Genomic DNA, 24,144 nt, shown 5'->3' on the forward strand with positions numbered 1-24,144 from the left:
AGATCTCTACATATAGATGACTATCCAAGGGAGAGGGAAACTAGACAGCAGTCAACACAAGGGATAAATATAATGTTTTTTGCACCTTAAAAGCAATGCTATTGTAAATGGGGCATTGTCCAAAGTAAGCTGGATGTATGGCCTAACCTGTAACAACAACAAAAAAAGGGAGTAAAAAGATAAAAAGATGAAGGTCTGTGAAAGACTTTTCCTGTTGAACCCATAAAGCCCACCAGGAGCAAAGGCAGACAGGGTTCTTTGGGTAAACCTGACATGCTTTATTAGACCCACCCAAATATTTGATCTAATGGTCTAATAAAGATTAGTTTAACCTTTTTCGCCTATGTCCTTAGATCAATACAAATACAAACTATTAGGGGTGTGCGAAGCAGGCAGTATTCGATTCGGATTCGGCCTGATTCAGGGGACAGCAATTCAATTCTCAGATCTGGATCACTGTCCCAATTTGATTCAGCCAAATCTGAAGATTTGATTCTGATTTGGAGAATCAGCAATTCGGCCACAGGCACAGCTTTGTATGTTCTGCGTACTTCAAGGTACCAGGCATGACTCATGAACACTGAGATGGTGGGGTGGATGGAGCGTCCCATGGGAGCCCGGGGGGGTCCACTGCTGAGCATGCAGGGGACTCCCCTGCACTCCTGTGGGACACTCCATCTGGCCCACCATCTCAGCATTCATGAGCTGCACCTGGTACCTCAAGGTATGTAGAAAAAACATATAAAGCTGTGTCTACAGCCGAATCATCAAATCTCTCCTAACCGAATTGGAGGCTTCTGATTCAATTCAGAAAGATTAATGGGTCTCCTGATTTGATTCAGATTTGGAGATTCGGGTGCTGAATCAGGCCAAATCTCCCCCAAATAGAGGCAGTGACCCAAGCTTCACACAGCCCTGCAACCTATACCCTTACAACAGAAGCAAAAGTATCCTCCAGGGCACGTCTAAATGGAAATTAATATGCAGCAATGAACTGCAGAGCTTACTGCTCTAGTTTACTGCTCCCGGACACACAGTTTACACATGTGCCTGGACCACGGCACACCGAGCTGGATTGTGGCAGCCCCAGTTGGCAGGAAGCCTGGGGAGTCAGCCTGCCAGCCCAGGGGCTACTCTGACCTGGCTCAATGCACTATAGAGGAGCTGGCTGGGGCACGAGGGTGCTTCAGTGTGGGGCTAGCCAGCAGGCAGACCTCACACTGAAGCACCCTCATGCCCCAGCCAACTGGTTCAGCATCTAAATGTGTGCTGCTGAGCATGACAAAAAAAACCAAACTCTGCAGCAGGGTAGGCTTTGTGTTTACAAGTCCTAGCCTGCTGTGCCCTAGTAGTGGTGTATGTGCCCTAATTAGTTTCACATGCCCTAATAGTGGTGCATGTGAAGATGCTAAGACATTCACTGTGCAATTAGTCAACTGTGCAGTAAACGTCTCATATAGATGTGCCCCAGGAGAGTTAAGAAGTTCTTCATACTAGGTATTTTCCCAGCTAGGCAATTACTAAGCTGCTGCGCACTTTCATCAGCAATGGCAGTCCCTTGATGTGAGGGTGACAGTCTTAAAACAAGAGAGACTATTTCAAGCTTGAAGTCTTAGGCAAGCTGAGATCACATGATGAAATCTACCATTTGGCTTTTTACACTTAAATATTGAGCATTTGTGGTTTGTACAGTGCTTAATATAGTTAGACTTGATCAGATACTACCACAATAGAAATAATACTAAAATACAGTATTCATTTTTAACAAACAGGACACTGTGGTCTATAGCTGTTGTTAGGTCAGTACAGCCACTGCTTTCTCCTCTATCATTTGGGACCAGGGTGTCCTAAATGGATTTTAGGACTTGTCAACAGACTTGTCAACATCTTCACTGACTGGATGAGATACAGTTTTAAAGTCACTGTTTTTAAATACCAAATTCTTTTTAACACAGCATGGGACTGGCAGTTCCTCTAACTCGGAGAGGGCAAGAGCTGGATTTTCCCCACGCATGCATGTGAAATAACTTTAATAAGCCGCAATGATTAGAAAGAGTTGCTAACATTTAAAGCAGGGGAGAGGAAGACATCATGTCTCCTGCAGGGTTTATAATTTCTCTATTGGGGTTATAATAGCACCAAAAGAGCTATAATACACTTGAACTTCTTGGAGCTCTCAGCAGAGCATATCTTAAAGCAGAGGGCATATCTAAAAGCAGGGGTGGGCAAAATGCAGCTTGCGGGTCAGATGAAGCCCACCAGGCCATTCCACCCAGCCCCCGAAGCCCTAAAAAAATTTAGAAAATTAATATTTATCTGCCCCTGGCTGCCTGTCATGAGGCCCTCAACGGCTTCCCAAAACTCAGTAAGTGGCCCTTCACCTGAAATAATTGCCCACCCCTGTCTTAAAGGGATGTGGCTGGTTTGAAATCTAGACATTTTTAATGATGCTTTTAAAGTGGTTTCATATATTATCTCACCAAAATTTGTTTAAAGTAGCAATAACGTACATTATTCCTCTGTTGCTGTGAAAGCCCGCACAAACAGAAATTGATGTCACACAAAGAACTGTCAAATGTACAAAGTAAACACATGGAAAGGATAGAGACAATTATGTTGTATGTGCCCTACACATCCTCAGGGGCTTTTTGTAACAATGGTAGTAAATAATTTTTACACAGAAAAGTTGTTTGAAGCTGTTCATGTCCCTTTAAACACCATATACTCCTCTGGTTTTGCTGTAAGCTTCTGAAATTCAACAAGGAGAAATTGCACATTGTAAACAACTTGGAAAATAAATTATTTTCAATTTAATCCATCAACTTTCAAGAAAGTAGTAGAAAGCATTATTCTTGGAGGAGGACAAAGCATTAAACTAAACAGGCGTTCCTAAAACAAACCGCTTGACTTACATTATAACTAAAAATAAATGATAAAACCCTTTCCAAAGGGGAAAGATCTTGACCAGCACCTTGCCCAGTAACTTTTCCATGCTTTACAAAATGTTTTCATTCTGCAGACTGTCAGCTGAAACACTCCACAGGAACACAGGACTTGAAAAGGTCTCTGAAGCCAGAGTCTCATCTCCTGTAGCTGACAATTTGTCTAGGGTCCACAAGATCATCCGCTCTGATCATTCTCGCTCACATACCAAGCCACAAAGAATACTGTGGGGAAAATGAATCCCACAACATGCCTTGCCACTAAAATGACAGCTAATTTGCATGTTACTGCACTTACTCACATCTAAGACAAGAAGGTTTTTTTCCCCTCCATTTAACATGATGGGGAAAGATCCTCATTTTGGATTCTAGTACAAGGTGAGCAGGTAGCTGCTAAGGCTTTGACTCTGGCCTCAACCTGGGCACATGGTTGCTCCAGCCCTGGCCCAGCCCAGCAGCAGCATTGATGGCAACAGCAGCAGCTCCTGCACAGCTCCAGGGGCATAGCAGTCACTCAATAATACTGCTGCATGGCCAGGGCCAGAGCAACCACATGCTCTACCCAGAGGATAAGAGATAAGCAAAGGTCAAGTGTTGGGGAGGGGGAAGGTAGGGGGCAGGTGCTGAGCACAGGCCAACCACCAGGGGAGGGGAGAGAATGGGGAAGGGGGGGCCAAGTGATGAGGAAACGGGCAGCAAGGAGCAAGAGTCAGGCTATTTGATTCCTCTGCCACTGGTCTTCCCACTGCCTGCCTTCCCAATGCTGCTTTCCCCACTGCAGCAGTAAGGGTGACTATTTTATGAAAACCCTCCAATAATTAGGTTCTATACATGAAAAAGCATATCAAATTTATAAATTCAGGGCTGTCTTGGATTCAGGTAAATATGGCAATGCATGCTCAAAGAGGGCTTTTACTGCAGAAAGCAAAAAATTCACAGTTCCTGCTAATCTGACCTGCAGTAAAAGCCGTTTCTTGATATGACAGTTAGTAATCAGTCTGACCACGAATGCATGACCCAGGCAGATAACTAAGAGGTTTCTAGGCAGTTATATGAGCATCAGCAGCCCTCTGCCAAACTTCCATCTCTAGCCATAGTCAATATCCAGCATTTCCAAAAGAAGGCCAAAAATCCCACCAAAATCCCTTCCAAAAGCCAAAGGCAACAAGGAGAAGCCCTAAAGCATGGAATTACTACTACACAGGCTTAAGAGTTAAAAAAACAGAATACTTCCAATCTAGACTATGGAGTTTAATATGCCTATAACATACACTGAAAATACAAAGAGAATGTTGTTGCCAAAATAGGAATGAAGCAAAATATCAAACACAACACAAAACTTTGAGCAACATTGTGAGCTCAACAGAAAAAAAGCACATTTTTCCTGTTGACAAGTTTGGGGTTTTTTGTTCCATTCTGGCAGCAGTAAAAATAATTTCACTCCACCCTCTTTGAAAGTAAATCTCTACAGCCAAAACTTTTGCCTTTACAAAATAAATAAATCAAAAAGTGCAACTTGGAACTTATGTAAAGGTTAAAATATTGCACTGAGAAATGTTTTGGTTTCACAGATAAAGCACTTTTTCCCATTGTCTAGTATGTTAAACTAGAACAACAGAATTGCTACTAAACTGGCAAACAGTTCAACTCCAGATCATTAAAATAACCTTGTAAATGATCTATTTGGCATATTTTAGAACTGGATTTAAAATAAACAAACCAACCAACAAACAAAAAAGTAAAAAGAACAAAACTTAGGGCATTTTTTAAAGAAACAATCATACGTACACAACAGAGCAGCCAATATTTACTGACTCTAAGCCTTAATTACATAGTAGGATGTAGCCAGGATTTCTGGTTTTATGCAAAGCACAAAATGCTTCTTTTCAGCCACACACATCTGTCCTTGAAATAAACATTTTTCTAAAATTGTCTTTTTGTAAGTTGACCCACTAATATTGTCTCTATCCAAATCCAAAACAACATCAAATAAAAGTTGAACCCACTACAGTGAATTTCTATACATTGGAAGTTTATGAATGTATTACGATTTTCCATGTATAGAATCTAATTATTGGAGGGTTATCTTAAATTTACCACCCACCTGCAGCAGGGAAACAAGCCTCGGGGGCAAGTAGCCTGGTACTATCATAAATTGCCATTAGAGCAAGTACTGCTTAGCAGAGACAAGCAGCATAGTTAAAGGGCTACAGGCCCTAGCCTGCAAATTGCAGGCAGCAAGATACCCTAACTGTTGATTCAGAGAATTAGTAAATCCTCGGCACTACTTGCAAACAGACGAATCAGGTGACCAGAGAGGGGAGGATCCAGGGGCTATATAAACCTAGCCTAGGACTAGCAGAAACAGTCTGGTCTAGGTCCCATAAATGAAGGAGCTTTGTAAGAAATGGTGAACAGGGAGATAAGTTATATATTGTTTCTGCTATACAGTGTATTAACTGGGAATTTGGGTTGTGGCTGTAGAATTGGTTGGATACCACAAGGGTGAATGGTAGGCACTCAGTGCTCGAGCCATACAAGGGTCAGGGATCCAGTGAGCTGAAGACAACAAGGAAGTAGCTCTGGAAAGGTTAGGGAGTTGGTAGGCTGAAGGTAACAAGAAAGCAAGCCTGCAAGAGATAGAGACCCGGTGGGGGCTAAGCAAGACAAGGTCAGAGGGCTAGAGGCTAGGATTAGAGCCATTAAGACCATTAGTGCCAGCAAGGCATAACTGGTGCCCACAACTTGGGTAGAGCCAGTGGGTGAGGAGCAGAGGCAGAGAAAATACCTTCTTCAGGCAGGGACTGGGGACAGGCCATGGCCAGGTGTAGAGCATCCAAGGCTTACACTGGTCTCCGAAGACTGCTTCCAATATTTCTATTAATTGGACATCAAGGCATGCCAGGCAAGCATAGGGCTGTGGCTCAAAACACCAGTGAGGCAGGACAGCATCAGAGTGGCCACTAGGGAATACCATGGCCCACCTCTGGAACTGGACTCTATTCTACACCCCCACCCCTCCTCCTGATACCTGGTCCCCACTGCTGCCTGCATCTTCTGCATTCCTCCCTTACTGCCTGCCCCCTTCTTCCCAGCTGCTGCCACTTAGCCTCAGTCATGGTATCCTGCCCAGCCAGGTGGTTACAATTACAGCTGTAGCAGCAGTGGCTTTGGCCCTGCCACTGGTTGTGAGCAAGAACCACCATGTGCTCCATGGCCTGGGATGAAGAGAAGTAGGGGTAGGGGGAGCAGGCAGAGGGGGTCAGCAGCTGTGGCTCCAAATGACTCTGAGGGGCCTAGAGCTGCAGCAGCTGCCTGCCCCCTCACCATGTACCTGAATCCAAAACAATGTTCAATGACTGAAAAAAAACCTGGATTTGAGTACATACATTACTCTCAAATTCCCCAGCAGCCACTAACCTTCCATTCTTTACTCAACCTTTCACTCCTCCTTCATCCCCTCACCTCTACATTCTCTGTGTAGTCTTCTAGTCAACCCCTTGACCTGCCTCTGTCACGCTTCTCTGTAACCCATTTCCCAGGCTTTCTTCTTGCAAAGCCATTTGAGACTCTTAAAATAAAGCTGTACTGGTTATTATACTCTGCTGGATGATTAAAGTATTTTAAAGTCCAATGAACTTTTATGCCTTCATAATATGTTTAGATGTGTGTATCTATTTCAGTTCAGACAAGACAGGTCTGTTTCACTTCTGTGTATACTCAGTTTCACTGTCTTTTTCATGCCCGTACAGAAGGTTATTTCTCTTTGGTTTGTTTTATAGCATTCTTGGGATATCCTGAAATTAATATTTTATTGTAGGTTAAGACCTATTCTCTTGTACACCCTGATCTGTATGCACTCATTCTTCTGACCTACTCAAAATGTAATATTGTAGCAAATTAGCTGCCAATAACACTTTTATAAGTTTTCTGTAAACAGCTTAAGAAAAGAGTGAGTACAATTTGAATACATCTTTTTCTATCTGAAAGTATTGTTCCAACTTTACTTACAAGTAATGTTTCAAGTTTTAACTTATAAAAAGTTGTGTAGAATAATAAATACTATTGAATGTGCCCTGTTAGTAGAATGAAAGAAACTGGCACCTATACTTATACATCTTGACTATTCACTATCCTAAAAGGAAAAAAAGATCATCCAAGTAGGTAGCTTTTGTTTTTGATTCAAAAGTTGCAGTTACTCACTATGATTATTTAAACATTTCAGTATTTCGTTCAGTTAATAACTTGGAAAAATGGGACTATATGGGGAGTCTCAGTTTTCAGAAGCTCTTACTGTGCAGTCAATTCTATCCAGGCAGCACTACAAACTCTAGTATTTTGTACCCCCCAGAAGTTATAAAGCAATAAATTCTTCATCTTTGAAAACACACCAAAAAAAGGATTGCTTTCTTTCATCAGGAGAGGAACTCAGTTTAAGACAGACCACCCAAACCATTTTAATGACACAAAACATCAAAAAGGATATGCTTCAAGTGAAACACATTAGTATTCATTTATGGTAAAATCCATGACTCATTAAAAGCTCTAAACAAAGCTGCTTTTTCTCCTTGTTCTTCCATACTTCTGAACCCAACTTCACATGTTATTTCACTCTTTCAAAATGTAAAACTGCACTATCAGCTCAAGTTCATGTTCAAATCTGAAACAATTTGTTTGTAACTGATCATTGAACAGAACTCAGTTTTTTAATTTATAATGCTAAAATTAGACACTTTCTATAATTAACAGCTCATGGATCTCTGAATATATTGTGCACATTTCCAATATAATTCTTTGCAATAACCTTAAAGTCATTGCAAGTTCCATAAACAAATGGCATGACATTTCTCAGTTTTTCCTTTGAGTCAGTCAGTTTGAAAAGGTGTCCATGAAAGCCTTTCTAAACAAAATCAATTTAACACTTCTTCTCTACTTAACAGGCAGAGAATTTATACTTGTAATTCCATTAACATTTATGGGAGCTACCAATGTAGAAGAGGGTGATAATGGAAACATATGATTAAAGCTGCCACCTTTCCAAATTAGGGTTTACTAAAACCATTACAAAATAAAACATTTTTCTAGTTTTATTTGTCAAGGAGTCTCATAAAGGTGTTTTTTTTTTTTTTTAATCACATGGAGGAAACAACTATTAGAACAGGAGACTGTTTGTGTTCCCAACTTTGCCACTGGCTCCATGTAAAATTAGGCAACTTAGCTATCTACCTACCTAACAATATGACCCTCACAACTGTTAGCATCTAGACCAGCGGTTCTCAAACTGTGGTCCACAAGCTCCATTCAGGTGGTCCACAGAAAAGTGACATAAAGCCAGAGCTGACAGATATTACGCCTGAATTCCAAGAACTTTGCTCAAAAAAGCACGCACAACCATCACACTAGAAAGGTAAGATTACTGATATCAAAATGAGTTGTGTGCTTTGATTTGTAGAACAAAAAAAAGTTAATTAAGTGGTCCACCGATACCCCCAGCAATTTTCAAGTGGTCTGTGAAAAGTCTGAGAATCACTGGTCTAAGGTATTCAAGTGCCTCTCAAACATTGGGCAGGCAAGCTTCTTTGAGTAGATGTGGTATCTTTTATCAGACCAACTGAGTAGTTGGAAAAAACGTCTTTGCAAGCTTTCAGACACAATCAAACTTCTTCAGGCATAGGGAGTCTCAGCTGTTCTGAGACTCCAAGGAATGAAAGAAGCTAAAAGTGTGACAGGATGTCAGTGAGAATGGAAATAGTGGAAATTAGGAAAAGAAAAAGGTAGAGAAGGGAAGGGGGGGTGGGGAAAGCCAAAGGTAAGGGAAACTCTACTGCAGTAGTTTTCCAAGGCAGAAAAGAGGCTGCCTGTGAAAACTTAAAGAGCTGAAACTTAGGAAGACAAAGGGTAGAAAAGGAGGGGGAGGGAAGGAATGGGGGTGGGGGAAAGGTTTTAGGGTCAGCTTTGGCAGGTACCTGCTGAATCAGATGTCAGGCAGGTTGTAATGTGTTATACACCCAATGTCTATACTGAATCTATGATTTTTTGTATCTGGTAGATTTATGAAGTGAAGTTCGTACGCTCGTCTATGGAAGGTGTTTTGTGCATTTTATTTGAAGACCTACTGAGCTGTTTACAAAAGAGGGTCTTGCGCATAAGGTAGGATAAATGGCTTCTCAAGGTCATGCAAGACATCTGTGCAGGACCTGGAAAGTGAACTTTGGACTCTAATCCCGGTTAGTGGTACATCCATTAGTCCAGGGTGCTCAACGCCCAGAACCATGTAACTTGGCCTTCCCACAGATCTGGAAATTTGGCAGTGGGGAAACAGTGACAATTATCCTTGCCACCACTCCCCTGCTGCTAAATTTCCAAGCCCCACACAGGTGGATTGGCCCTAGTTGAGCTGGCCTCACACAGAAGGATCAGCCCTGGCCAGGGCATTTCCTCACTGCTAGATTAGGCCCTGGCGGGGTCTACCTCATATACCAGATCAGGCCAGATCCAGTCCATCAACCTGACACCAATCATCCAGCCTGTGGGCTGAAAATGTTAGGTACCAATTGCACTAGTCATTTAAATAATCATTTTAATTAAAAATAAAAAAAGAAGTGGCCTGTGATTCTGGGTGCAATCAATACAGTGCAGTGTGTACTTCATTCACTATATCTCTGGGAGGCAAAAGCATGATACAACCATTTGTCTTTGTCAATCACTTAGAAATCCTTGCCTGGTAAGAACCCTGCAAGGACAAGGATGTCTTACTTCACCCAAGTATTACTTCATTCAAAGCACAGAGAGAAACCATAGCAAAACAGGGGAATATCTGTGGGAACTGACATTATAGAAGAAGGAAGGGGAGCACAAAAAGATGCCTTAAAATGACAGCTTGTGGACCTTACACAAGCTTTATAGAAACCATGAGGGAAACTGGCACTGCTCATAAGGGAACTGACATCTTCCTGCCTAACCAACTTTGTTTGGCAACTGCTGATCCTTCCAGATCATGGTGTATGCATGAGAGATCACCCAGACCTTTGATGTGTGTGCATGGTAGCAGTTTGGGAGGAGTGGAGACTGTCCAGATGCTCCTCCCCCACTTTAGGGCCACTGAGACAGAATCCAAAGGCCAGGCTGAGTTCAGACACTTAGTGCCTCCACAGCTGTATTTGTATAAGCTTCCAGGAACTGAACCCAGGTCTCCTATGTGGCAGACAAGGATGCCACCAGTGAACCACAGGACACTGTCCTACATAGCCAAATACTAAGCACATGAAGTAAATGCACTGAAATTCGTTAGTGTGATCTTCGATGGCATTTATAACTATCCAGGTAACATTTTGCAGGCATGAGTGGGGGTTTGTAACTAAAACAAACAAACCCCCAAAACCACACGCGGTAGGTGTGGGACAACGCATCACATGCATCTATCTGTTCCTTCAACCTTGCCGTCTCGAACTCCGGGCGCGTGAAGATTGACCCCAGCGCTCGAAGCAACTGGGACCTCTGCGGCGTGAGCAGCTGGACTGTCCGGGGCTGGCCCAGAGCCGGGAAATCCCTCCCTCCCTCGGGGACCAAGAGAAGGGAACAAAACAAAACAAAAAAGGAGAGGGGCGGAATAAAACACAACAGGAGAGGGGCGGAGCCCTCCCTTCTAAGGAAGCTGCCTGGGGAGTTGCTTGCACCCGTGGTGCTCGATCCCCCCCGCGAGGCGGCGCGGCGGCCAAGGCCCGGGCTGCAGACTCCCGCCCGCTGCCGGCGCTCTTTGCCAGGGGCGCGGCGGGAAGCTGCCGCCGCAGGAATCCGGCGCGGGGGGGGGGGCGGGTTCCCGCCCCGCCCCCGGGAAGACGCCCCTCCCCCTCCGCTCCGCCCCTTTCACCGTTAACCCCCGCGCCTGCCCGTCCCCTCACGCGCGGCCGAGGGGGGGACGACGGCGAAGTCAACCGACCCCAGGCGCCCCTCACTATCCCCCCCAAATCCGCACTCGCACTTGCCTGCTTGCTGCCCCCCCCGGCGCGCGGGCTACTCCGCAGCAGCGGCGCCCCCCGCCCGGCCGCGCGCTCGCTCGCCAGCCCGCCGCTCACTGCCGCTGTTTAACAGTCAGCGCCCAGCTAAGAGCGGCAGGGGGCGGTGCCCCGGCGGAGGGAGCAGGCCAATGGGAGGTGGCGGGGGGCGGGGCTATGCAAACGTACCGCGGAGCTTGGAATGCGAGCGCGAGTGCACAGCGGCGCGGCTGCAGGGTCCTGGCGCCGCTGGTCCGCTGGGAGTGCCGCAGTCCCTCGCAATGGAGTCGTTGCTGGCGCCTCAGAGGGAGGCTGCAGCGCGCCCAGGGTGCTGGCAGCCTCTGTCCAAACTCACCGCCTTCAGCGCCCCCCCCCCCCCCCGCCACTCAGCCGGGAACCCAAAGGGGGCCTATCCCCTTCCCTCCCCTCTTGCTGAAGCTACCTTCTCACTCCCTTAAGTAAAACACCGGATCAAGCCTCAGGAGCAAAGGAAAAACATTTCTAAAAGGGCAAAAAAGGTTCATAATGTGGAGAGTTTAAAGACCTGGCAGGCATGAAGCTTTGCCTACAAGAACAGGCAAGTCAGATTCTTCGGCTGAGTCCCAACAGCTCGACAGGCATTCATCTGCATGCCCCAGCAGACTCGTGTGGACATCCGGGCAGGAGTATCCAGACTGAGGATGATCCTTCCTGGCTTCGTTTTTCCAGAGACAGCACTAGGAACCCCAGCACCCAGTACCCCATGAAGCCACCTGCAAGAAGTCCACTACCACTTCTGGATGCAGATCAGAAAGTCCTAGCTGGGGGTCTCCCTTCTTGGAAAAGTCATAAGAGGAAAAAACAGGAACAAAGATGTGCCCAGAATCTTTTGAACTCACTTCCACTGAGGTGCTGCAGGCCCCATGCTAGTTGGTGCAAAGGGGTTTGTGGCTTGCTAAAATGCAACTGCTAAAGGCACAAGCTTCCCTAAGCAAACGGATACCTTTCAGCCCACCAAATGCTGCAGACAGTTTTTACAACACTGAAGGCTCCAGTAAGCTGCACCAGAAAGAAAAGGTATTGCCTTCGTGTGAGTTTAAATTGAGCACTGAAGGGATGCCAATGTATTCTGTGATGGTGACAGCCTTAGAAACCAAAATCTGTTCATCCAAGAGGTTTGATAAAAACAATAATACCTGCCAGGTCGGGAAGAAAAGCTTGTATTTCAAATCCTAATATATGGCAAGTTCACCTGTAATGGAAAGGCCACTCTACCCTGATTCCATTCCTGGCTCTTCTAATGATATAACCAATACACTAACCAGCTGTAATAGTGCCCCTCTGTAAGCTTAGATTTTCAGCAGTATATCTGGGACAATACAGAAATGAAGAAGTTTTGTATTTCTTAGAAACTAAGAATACTATTTCACATCACCCAATCACTACTTAAAAGTTGACTTATTAAAATACAATTCTGCTGTTATTTAGGTAGGCTAATTGAAAACCTAGCCAATTCTTTGAAAAAGAAAAGGCCTGAATTAATAGCATACGCTAGTCTACACAGATACCAGGAGCTACCTAGGGCAACTGGCTACGCACTGGAAGGATTTGGGTTTTGATCCCACATAAGGGTGGTAGGTTTCCACTCATTTCCACTTCCAGGGCAGTCCTGAGGCCCACCAGCCTCTTATCCAATGCATACCAGGAGCTACCTGGGGGTAAAGCTAGCTGGAGTATGGTGCTGAACACATCACCTCCTTCGGGAGCCAAGGTTAAGAAGAAACAAAGTCTGATGGGCCTCAGCGGCCTGTAAGTGGACACCTTTATCTTAACTCTTACAGTAATCCTCTAATTTGTGCCTACAAATGTAGTGATATTTTCCAGTAGGCTTTGGACAGAGGTGTTCACACAGATGTTCTAAGTAACACACATTGTGCTTGTTAACAAGTAATGCATTCATAGTTACTTAGAAATCAAAACAAGACTTATCAAGGCACTTCCAAATACTTATTTTAAGAAGTCTATTACTTTAAAAAACAGATAATTGTCATGTTGCTTGTAAATATTTTATTAAAAGTATATATACACGTTGAAATAAGGCAATTCTGGTTACAAGTAAACCTTAGGGGGGTTTTTGTGTGTTTTTAAATAAAGCTGAAAGTTGCTTATTTCATCTCAGCAATAGAAATGAATGCAGCATACACATGCATATATAAGTAAAACATGAAAATTGAAGAAAATCAGTACTAAGACCATTCTCATTCACATAAACTGAAGTGAGAATAAGATAGGTACAAGTTACATTTGACAACAGGCAGTGCTGATCTAAAACTGTGGGGTCTTTAAACATGTTTGCCTTCCAGGAAGAAAGTGGCTTCTTGAAAATTTGATTACATTCATTCTGAACAGTTCAAGCTGGATTTAATGTAATGACATGTTGTTTAAGACCTCAAGTTTATTTTAATATTCCAGAAGCACATAAATATCCCTTTTCAAAAATCAGAACACACTAGGTGTATCATCTTGCCTCTAAGAGCTTTTAAAATGACGCAAGAGGATTAGCCTCGGAGCTTTCACCAAGAGTTTCCATCAAGCATCTTTAAATGCTAATCTTCATGAAACATTAGAGCCCAACAATACACACATGCTATCCTTATTAGTGCTTTTTAATTAAAATAATTTTTAAGATGGGCTTGCTCTTCTCATTAAAAATACAGCGCATCTTTCATCTACTTACATTCCAGTGTCTGATTTAATACCATATTAACTGTAATAGGATTCAGGAAGACGTCTCCAGTGTACCCATATGTCTAGCTGTCACTTACAATGCTTCTAGCAATTAGTTCTTTCATTATTTCATTGGTACCTCCATAGATTGTCTGAACCCGAGAATCCACAAAAGCTCTGAAAAATTAAAGTAATAATGAAAGAAAGAAGAGTTAACAGATGTGTATTACATGAGAAGGCCCTTATTTAACATCCAGCACCCCTCAAGTGCAGTGTTCTTCCTAGACTGAGAACAATTATTCCTGTTTTAGGTTTGTTTATTAAAGAAGAAAAGTTATTTACTACAGAAATGTATGAAATTATTTCATGTATGAAAAGTTTCAGTTTTATGTATGGATTTGGTTGGGTGTTTTACATTTAAATAAATGAAGACCTCAAAAACAAGACTGTATACAGTAAAAGGGATTCAAGTAAAATTCTAAAACTTTACAATCAATAAAAAAATATTTCAACTAAAATGCTTGGCTCTACTCCATCGATAGGCAATTATTTTAGGTGGAGGGTCACTTACTGAGTTTTGGCAAGCCCTTGAAAGACACATGACAGGCAGCCAGGGGCAGATAAATATTAATTTTCTAAATTTTTTAGTGGCCCTGTGAGCCAGATAGAATGGCCTGGCAGGCCACATCCCACCCGTGGGCCACATTTTGCCCACCCCTGCTCTACTCTATATGCACAGATGATAAATACAGCAGGTAAACTAGACAGAATTTTCAGTTTCCTTGTTTAGAATAAGCTTCTAAAAATACAAAATCACAGTGGCTTCAGTATAAAATGTCTTCTAAAATGGGCCTATATATCACCCCTGTATACAGTGGTAACGAAAAAGGGTCTGCACCCAGAGTGAAGTTTGTTTATATCTACCCATTACTGAAGGGGCAGGACAAATTTTGAATACAGTACTTTTGTTGTTACAAACATCAGAAAGCCTAAAAATCAAAAACATACTAAAAATATATACAACTAAGGGGATGCTGTTCATATTAATTTAGCTCTACCCAATCTCTGCCAATATATCCCATTTTTGCATGCCTAACGAACACAATTTGACCAAAAACCTTCGATGAAGGCAGCCTTAATAAATACTCTAAGAAATTTATAGTGCAACACTGTGAATATCTTTACTCCACTTCACTGAAACAAGTCATCTATACAGTCTGATACGCAAGTGTTTTTCCATGCACGTTGCACTATTTCCAATGCAAGATACTACCTTATTTCAGTCCATGCTCTTAAAGGCTCATCAGTTCCATAAGTGGTTGCTGCTCACCTCTACAAAGTATTGGAGAGCCAAGAACATGCAACATACTGAACATTTCTAGGAAATTGTCTTGAATCTGTGACTTCGTATGTAAAGTATTTTCCCCTTTTTTGTGTGTTGTTTTTTCACACTCTGCCTTGTAAAGTTTTTCTGTTATTGTCTTTGCATCCCATCTTTTTAATGTAAAGTATTTTCTTCCTCTTACAATCAGCATAACCTACCTATTCTTTTCCCTCTCTTTCCCAATGTTCCTTTGCTGCCTTCCTTCCAAATTTCATATTAAGTTATTGGATGATTAAGAACCCTCCATCTATCCACAATCCAACATACGTTCAATCGAGAAAGACGTGCATGCTTGCCCATCTTACCTTATCAATGTGCCTCACTGCCCTGAGCCAGACTCTCTTTGGGCATTTATACACATGCTCCAGGAACAGAGGGGCCCTTTAAATCAGAGCAGCTCCAAGAGCCACTCTAATTAAAGTGCACGGAGCGTCACATGTATCAGCATCCCCATGTGAAAAATGACAGTAGGGACACTTTAACTAAAGTATCTCCGCTGCCATTTTTAGCATGGGGACACTGATACACGTGACACTGGAGTCTGCTGGAGCACAGTAATTGCTCGCTTAATTGAGTCTGCTCCAACGCACTGTAATTCCAGCACACTAGAGCAGCCTCGTTGCATGTATATAGGTGCCCTTTAAATCCTTTCCTTGGCCCCTCTCAGGCTACTCACAGGGCTCCTAACTGTTCTGTTGGTTCTCTGAGAGATGAGTTTTTGGTCATTAGAGAAAGAACTAGAATTACCAATTTATTTCACATATGCCACTGAACAGTCATCAGATCACTGTCTACCTGAGCCACTTCAGCTGCTGATGGCTCCACACTCTGGATCTGGCCTGGGGTCCAAAGTGAGTTTAACACCCCTGCTATACGAGCTTTCAATTTTAGTAATCCAAGTCGTTACAACTGACGTTCTCAGGTAAGAAAAATAGAAAGGGTGGTATTTCAAAGGACTCCATTGCCTCTGTTAAGTGTGCTTTTTGTTCGGGGGTTTTGTTTTGTTTGTTCAAGTCAGGCAAAAGTGAAAATTTTCAGTTAAAAGACCTGATACTGATGAGAAAAAACAAACAAAGAAACAAACAAACAAAAAAACCACACAATAAAAAATTTAATCTAAATGCCTTGAAGTTCTTGATCAGAGGACATTTTTCCCCCTTTCATACACATGCATTTATAGTTTCAATTTTCAGATGAAATGTGGAAATGATTATACTCATACTGGTCTTCTGATGCTTAAATCAATGATTTTTCCGGAAAAGCCACTGACACATTACTAACAAAAACTTGGAGGGACTGCTCAACAGCTCATAAATTAACTTGGAGGATCACAATAGCTCTCTCCCAACACCTGCATGGCTGATCTGCTTTTTGGTAAAAAGGAGACAGGAAAGTAAATCAATAATACACAATAATTTATACAGTTGAAGGAAGGGTCTCATTTTACTTTCCTACTTATCTTTCATCATTCAGTCCGAAATGTTACACTTACTTTGCGATAGGATACTCCCACATATACCCCCATCCTCCATGGAGTTGTAAACACTGAGTAGCCACACTATTTTGGAGATCAGAAGCCCTTAAATAGAGAGAACAGGAGCTAGTTTTTAAAGCATGAATTGCATAAAAATCCTACCACACCTATAAACAAGTTAGTAGAACAAAGATTTAATTATCATGCATTTCCTTTACATAATTTCTGTATCTGAAGTGACTGCAACACATTGTGGGAATTGCCGTTCTACACGGAGAACAAGAGTTATATAACTGACAGATACATTTAAATATTAACACTCCATATTTCTTTCTTATAAAAAATCTTTCACTAATAGAAACCTTTCAAGTATAGATCAGCTCATTTACCTTTTACTTATTTTTGCTGTAAAAATCAAAGAAGTTTATTTTTAAATAGGTATTTTTTCCTTCTTCCTCCACTTAAGTCATAATAGTTATTGTGTCATGAATGCTTTTCGTTGGCATATCACATTAGAATTCTCTCTGAATACCATCATCATCTGAGGATAATTAATTTTAAGCAGTAACTAATTATATTGCTTTATTTGTAAAACTTTTAATACTAAAAACCTAATACTTAAAAATAAATTTAAACCTCAAAAATGCTTAATATTTTTCTATATTCAGCAGAATTTGAGATAGCATGCTATTTATATAAATCTCTCCTAAGTTTTTTCCTTTCAAATTACCACACATTTGCAGATATTTCAACAGTTCAACAACAATACATGTACCAAAAAAAAAAAGTCACAAGATTTTAATGCTATGAAATTAAGTAAAAAAGTGAGGCCATGAAGGGGAAGTTTTTCAAGGGTTCAACTTCTGAAATAGTAAAGGCAGTACAGAACATGACTGGTTAAATCAATCCCTTTTCCATATTTTTTCCAAACTTGCTCTATTGTTAAATTCTTTTAGATTATTTCAGGATTAAATTGTACATAATATAGTTTCTCAACAGATTTTCAGATTAAAGTAAATATTATACTTATATTGACTATAATAAAACCTACAGATCTTTCAACAGAAATCAGCAGTAAAGATGTAGAATGTTTTAAAAAATGATTCATCTATTTGATAGTCAATTAAAGTATGAGTACGAATTAGTACACAGTCAAATGAAGCACAATACACAGGTGGTAGAAAGAGATGTACTGTATTTACTCAAATCCAAGACCAGATTTTCCTCCCCGTATCAGATTGTCCAAGACGGAGGGAAGCCCCATCTTGGATTCAATTACTGGCCTGGGGCAGGTGGTAGCTCAGCTCTTGCTTCAGTCCTGGGATCAGGGTCGAGGCCGGAGCTGAGCAACCACCTATCCTGGGCTAGGATGGCTCTTTTGGCAAGCCAGGGCACATGGGGCTGACAGAGTGAGGGGAAAGATAGTTTCATAGTAGCTAGGGTCAGGAGGGACCTGAACAGATCATCTAGCCTGACCCCCTGCCACAGGCAGGAATGAATGCTGGGTTCACAAGACCCCAGACAGGTGATCACCTAACTTCTTTTTGAATTTACCCAAGGTAGGGGCAAGGACCACTTCCCTAGGAAGCTGGTTCCAGATTCTGGCCACCCTAACTGTAAAATATTGCCTCTTGATCTCTAACCTAAACCTGTTGTCCATCAGCTTATTACCATTGTTCCTTGTCACCCCAGGTGGTGCTGGGGAGAAATGGGCTCTTCCTGTTTGCTGATGATCTCCCCTGATGAATTTGTAGGCAGCCACCAGGTCCCCCCTCAGTCTCCTCTTGCTGAGGCTGAACAGGTCCAGGTCCCTCAGTCTCTCATCATAGGGCCTGTCCTGCTGCCCTCTCTTCAAACAGGTGGCCCTCCTTTGAACTGTCTCCAGACTGGCCACATCCTTTTAAAGCGCGGTGCTGGATGCAGTACTCCAATTGCGGCCTGACCAATGTCGCATAGTGGGGGAGTATCACTTCTTTGGACTGGCTTGAAATGCCTCTTTGGATGCATGACAAGGCATGGCTGGCCTTGATGGCTGCGGTCTAGCATTGGCAGCTCATGTTCATCTTGGATAACTGGGGAGGGTGGATGGGAGAGAGGAACCTGCAGCCTACCCCCCATGCCTCTGCCTGCCCCCTACACCCTTTGCCTCCCCAAGCCCGTGCCCACCCCACCCAGCTACCTTCTCCCCTAGTACATGCATTTCCACTAATTAGATTCTATACATGGAAACTGCAACATATGTATAATTTTCCATGTATAGAATAGAATTATTGGGGGGTCATCTTAAATTCAAAACTGTCTTAGATTTGGGCAAATATAACAGTTTTCTGTCCAGGCAATTTTTAGACTTGTTGCGAGTGTTCTGAAGGCAGAAGAGAGAGAGAGAGAGAGATCATTTAAAGGATCCATGCCATCAAAGTCACTAATCTTGTAAGTACAAAAATTCAGAGCATTTTGCAAACTCCTATCTTTGAAAACCCCCACTAATGAAGTATCCATTTAGGCTGGCACTACTTGTTTCCTCCTCCTCAAAACTAAATTATTCTGCTTAGGTACCAGGTACTGCTAGGTAAGCAGTGCCAGGAATAACACTCAATTAAAATCTTTCCTTGCATAGTAAATGATTTACCTGGAATCCCTTAACTTTTGTGCATATTCTTATACTTTTTGTAAAGGTTTAATCCAGTCTAAATTTTTTAAGCCTATACATTTTCTTCAAAATGTTCCAATATTTCCTTATCTTCAGTCTGTAGTTTCCATTTTTACAGCTAATTTAGTCTGCAGTCACAAAAAATGTATTGTACCTTAGATGATTCTAATGTCTAACTGTGTCTGGTTAAACACAAGTTAATAAATAACCATACAAAAAGTTCCTAGGGGTTGGGGGTTTTTTTGTTTGTTTGTTTTTTTTGTTTGTTTGTTTTTTAGAGGAGGGGAGAAGGAAAAGAGGGAGAAAGTTGCTTGGTTTTTTTTTTTTCTTTCGGCCAGTGACAAATACAATTATGAAAAATAAAATACCTTGGGTCTTTTGTTACAGAAATATAGTTGTGGCCAACTATTTCTTTCTGAAAACACATAGTTTTGAGAAAGTAGGTAAGTCCAACACCTATTTCTAAGTAAGTGCTCATTAAGTAAGAAATATAAATGTTATTGTTGTTATGTGAACTTCAAGTAAGGAAAACCTAGTAAGATAAGCCAATAGTTTTTAAACTTTTATAGCTGTAAAACTTTTTTGTAACAGTCAGTAATTTTTTTCACCAAAACTAAGTAAGTTGTTGTCAGGTCATTCTGCTCAGTGGACCCTTATCTTAAAAGCTAACATCCTGTAACTAATTTTGAAATGCTGCAATTAATAGATACCAAGGTTCAGTGTACCTATCTAGGATTTATACTCATTACACCACTACAGAGTTTAATTAATGAATTCTGATGTTAGATGCCATCAATAATTTAAGACTGAATCACTGGAATGTTAGCTGTGGAGCTAAATACATAGTTGTGACAGTTAGATGTTCTAATGTTAGAATTCAGAGGAGTTCACACCAGTAATATCCTTCCATATTACTTTAACATGCATACCAATATTTTGCCATGGAAGCCGTGGAGGAGTCCAGACGTTTCTCTGCGTGCAGCTGGAGACAGCTGTCCACAAATGCCCGGCCCACGCAAATCTGTGTTTTCAGTTCAGCTAACTTGTGCTGTACAGCCTGGTTTTTGTTTGGGAACAGAAAGAGAAACAACACATTGAAAGAAGAGAAATGTTAAGAGGTGAATACTTGCCAGGAAGGTCTCAGCAATTTGAACTTTACTCAGCAGAAAGAAATTTAATTTTCTTTTCTTTTGTTTTTAACACAGCTGTGAGCTCACCAATCTAATAACAGAAGAGACGCAAATTATAAAAAACTCACCAAGTCACACATTTGAGTTTTGTTTTTTTTATAGGAAAACAATACATCAGCAGTTCAATAAATAAATTGCTAGACAGTGTAACATACTGGTTCTGCACTGAATGCTTTGTCAACTGGGCTCCCTCTTGTGGCAAATTGTTTCTATGCTAAGAGGCAGTAATTGTCTTAGCATATTGGAAACACTTCATAAAATTCCAGACCTTTTCTAAAACATCAGATTTCTTTAAAAGAAATATATTATCAAAATCCAGGAGATTTTTTTTTTTTTTTTTACTTAAAAAAAGTTATAATTCAATCATCAAAAAAGTAAAGCTTAAACAGGTACAAGTAGAAATAACTGCATACAACTGAACAAAGGAGAGTTTAAATGGGCTTTCAGGAAACTTCTCAAGCACTGAGATCAGTTACAGTGGAATATGTTTCTAAATAAAAGTAAAGAAAGCCAACTGCCAGCACTATTTAAAGCTAGACAAGGCAAGGAGTCAAACATATTGTAGTAATTCCTACTCTGGCAGGGGAATAAAAAAAAAGATCAGTTAACAAGGAAGAAGTCTTCTTATTTCACATTTTTAAGCTACCCTATAATTGGAGGTCCTACTGCCCTTCCCAGTTTCTCTAATGACTGATCAATCAAGATTAACAAAGAAAAAGACTAAATTCCAAAAACTGTCCATGACTGACTAAATGATTTGGACAAAATGGCAGGCTACTTAGAAAGGAGAGAACTTTGCTTTATACATATATCTTTGCAACCCATACTTTTGGGTTTTGCAAAAAACCCAGAATAGATACATGTAATGTAATGGTTTGATATTATATTCTATTTTATCTAGTTTATTGAAGATAGGCAGCCTGCTTTCAACGCTGCTGTTTGTCAAAATATGACACACATCTGTATGAAATATTTTATTTTCAAAGAAGAAATTCAGCATTAAGTTCGCAAACTGAAAATGTGAAATCACACCCTGATTTTTATGAACTCACACAAACACAAACTAAATTGAACATATGAAAGTTTACACTACGTAGAAAGATACTAATTGTTTTGCTTGTATGGGCCTGAACCTGCTTTTAAGTCAGTGAGAAACATGCCCCAACCTAATAGGAAAAGCATCAGGAGTTAACTGGGTTGTTTTTAAGCTTTTGGTTTCTCTCTTGGCTACAAGAGAATAAACACAAGTACTGCCTATCCCCAAAACCTTAAGATTCATTCACATTCTGTGTACCAAACACTAGAACTTGAATAATTTCCCCATAAAAATGTGTAATATTAATGCAGCTTTCAAGATGACTCCACAACCAGTTGTTTTTTTTTTGGTTGGTTGGTTTTTTGTGTGTTTTTTTTTTTTTTAAACAAAGAAACTGAAGAAAACTCCTTTATTAAAAACAAAGCAAACAAAGAAAATCCTATGAACACTGTCTGAAAAAAAGAGTCAACTTTTGCCTGGTAGGCTGTTTTAAAAAAAAATCCATTATGCAAAACCCTTTTTTCAGGTTTATAAAAAAGGGGCAAGGCTCTCATCAGTCAAAACACACAATTAATTACCATTAATGGAGGGGACTTATGTGCACAAAGGATGAAATAACATTCTTCCGTGGAGTCATTTTAGGCACTCACTTACCTAAGTAGCTATAGATGCTGCAAACAAGATTTCTTAAAATTTAATACAAGTAATTATTTGTCTAATCCTTCATGGACATTAAGAACAAAATCCCAGCAAGATTTCTAAGGAGTCTTATGTAGGCCTGCTATTACGGTATGCATAGATGGACCCCTGCACTAATGACAAGAGTTGATCAGTCTCCATCTATGTCACTGCACCTCAGTTAGGGGCAGAATGTAAACACTGTTCAGCATATATTAACAAACTATGCAGTAATTATTATGTACTTCAAATAAAAAAAATAGAAACATCAATGATACCTTAAAAACACTTAAATAATTTATATTATAATTTAATCAGGAGGGAAGACAGTTGTTTTGGTTACATCCTTAATTAAACATTATCATCTTTGAAAACAGTCCAGCATTTCTGGTGTGTATTTTTTTTAATTTAGAAAAAAAGACATATATACACACACATTTCAATCTATGTATCTTGATTCAAACTCACCTGTAAATGTGCAATTGTTTTCCCAAAAGCTTTTCTTTGCTTAACATAATTTCTTGTTTCTTCAAACATGAATTCACAGCTAGCGAGTGCTATGCCAGCAATTGCCAGTCTTTCCTTTTGAGAGACAAATGACAGAAAATGCAAGAATTCTTATCATTCATAATTCATTTCAAATCTCTCTACATCAATGTAGACGCATACACACACACACACACTGGCAACAAAAGCTTAAATTTTGTCTGTTAGTGTTAATTCTGTTTCATTGCTTTATATTTTTAAGTAGATACATGCATCATTGAAAAAAGAAATCACTCTAATCATGATCAGAGGTCAGGAAAACAGATCTTACGATGACAGGCTGAGAGCCATGGGACTCTTTAGCCTGGAAAAGCGTAGGCTCAGGGGTGATCTGATGGCCACCTATAAGTTTATCGGGGTGGCCACCAGGATCTGGGGGAACGTTTGTTCACCAGAGCGCCCCAAGGGATGACGAGGTCGAACGGTCACAAACTCCTGCAAGATCGTTTCAGGCTGGACATAAGGAAGAATTTCTTTACTGTCCGAGCCCCCAAGGTCTGGAACAGTCTGCCAGCGGAGGTGGTTCAAGCACCTACATTGAACACCTTCAAGAGTAAACTGGATGCTTATCTTGCTGGGATCCTATGACCCCAGCTGACTTCCTGCCCTTTGGGCAGGGGCTGGACTTGATGATCTCCCAAGGTCCCTTCCAGCCCTAATATCTATGAAATCTAATGGACACAACTGTCTTGATTTGTGACATTTAGAATATACTTTTTAAAAACTCTTCAGTGACTTTTCAAGTTGCATCAGGAGAACTAAAAAAAAACAACCCACATCTAAACAGGCATATGTAATATTTATACTGATTTAAATCAAAACAGAATTTGAACTTAAATTCTGATTATTTGGTTTGACTCTTCAAATTAAAAATGTAATTTGAACAAATTTTAGGAGGTCATTGTCTCAATATATTAAAAAGTCTGCAATTTTTTCTTCCATTTCCTAAGCTATGGAAAGACTGAAATTAAGATCCAAATTCACATAATTGCTTTTAGCATCACTGTAAGGTTGTTCATGACCATTTGAATTGATTTTTAAAAATTCTGAAGGACATGCCCTGAAAGAATGTGATACTAAATCAACTTTGCAAGTAGTAAAATAGGTCAAATTTTTGACCCATAGTGTAAAATGAAGTAAAGAATCTGTTAAACAAGGAGGCCATTTATAACAAAACAGTTGTAGTTTGAATATTTAACAAAGCAGTGTTCTCCTAGCATGCCATGAGACCTTTTCAAGGGTGCTGCGAGGTCCATGCTGGCATCACTGTGGCCAGCTGAAACTGTCCCACACACCTGTTTCCAGGAGGAGCTTCAGGAGCCAGACTGGAAAGCAGCTGGGGCAGGAGCTTCTGACCCACCACTGGGGCCAGTTGGAGCCTCCAAATGGTCCCAGTCCAGCTGAGGACCAGATGATTGTCAGCTGGTTCCAGGGACTGTACTGGGGCTTTTCCCAGAACCAGCTTTTTGCCAATGAAAGGCAATCACACTCGAGCCAGTTGGAGCCCTGGTGCAGCCCTGGATCCAGGTAGCAATCAGCTGATC

The 24,144-nt window shown here is 41.1% G+C and overlaps 2 protein-coding genes across 2 annotated transcripts in view; both read right to left on the reverse strand.

Moving 5' to 3' along the window:
- The window catches only part of KANSL1L (KAT8 regulatory NSL complex subunit 1 like), an 86,968-nt gene extending 75,931 nt beyond the window's left edge, over window positions 1-11,037 (reverse strand). The window contains exon 1 of the mRNA XM_090044904.1: window positions 10,928-11,037. The gene's annotated coding sequence lies outside the window, so the exon portion shown is untranslated. The remainder of the gene's footprint in view (window positions 1-10,927) is intronic.
- Window positions 11,038-12,967: 1,930 nt separating this feature from the next.
- ACADL (acyl-CoA dehydrogenase long chain) overlaps window positions 12,968-24,144 on the reverse strand; it is a 30,768-nt gene continuing 19,591 nt past the window's right edge. Inside the window, exons 8-11 of the mRNA XM_090044909.1 lie at window positions 22,523-22,636; window positions 20,080-20,207; window positions 16,519-16,605; window positions 12,968-13,819 (exon numbers count right to left, since the gene is read on the reverse strand). Coding sequence (XP_089901035.1) covers window positions 13,726-13,819; window positions 16,519-16,605; window positions 20,080-20,207; window positions 22,523-22,636 — 423 coding nt within the window. The 3' untranslated portion in view covers window positions 12,968-13,725. The remainder of the gene's footprint in view (window positions 13,820-16,518; window positions 16,606-20,079; window positions 20,208-22,522; window positions 22,637-24,144) is intronic.

The sequence above is a fragment of the Crocodylus siamensis genome, chromosome 4, assembly GCF_052110815.1.
Source record: "Crocodylus siamensis isolate JL-2025a chromosome 4, ASM5211081v1, whole genome shotgun sequence".
Taxonomy (NCBI): domain Eukaryota; kingdom Metazoa; phylum Chordata; order Crocodylia; family Crocodylidae; genus Crocodylus; species Crocodylus siamensis.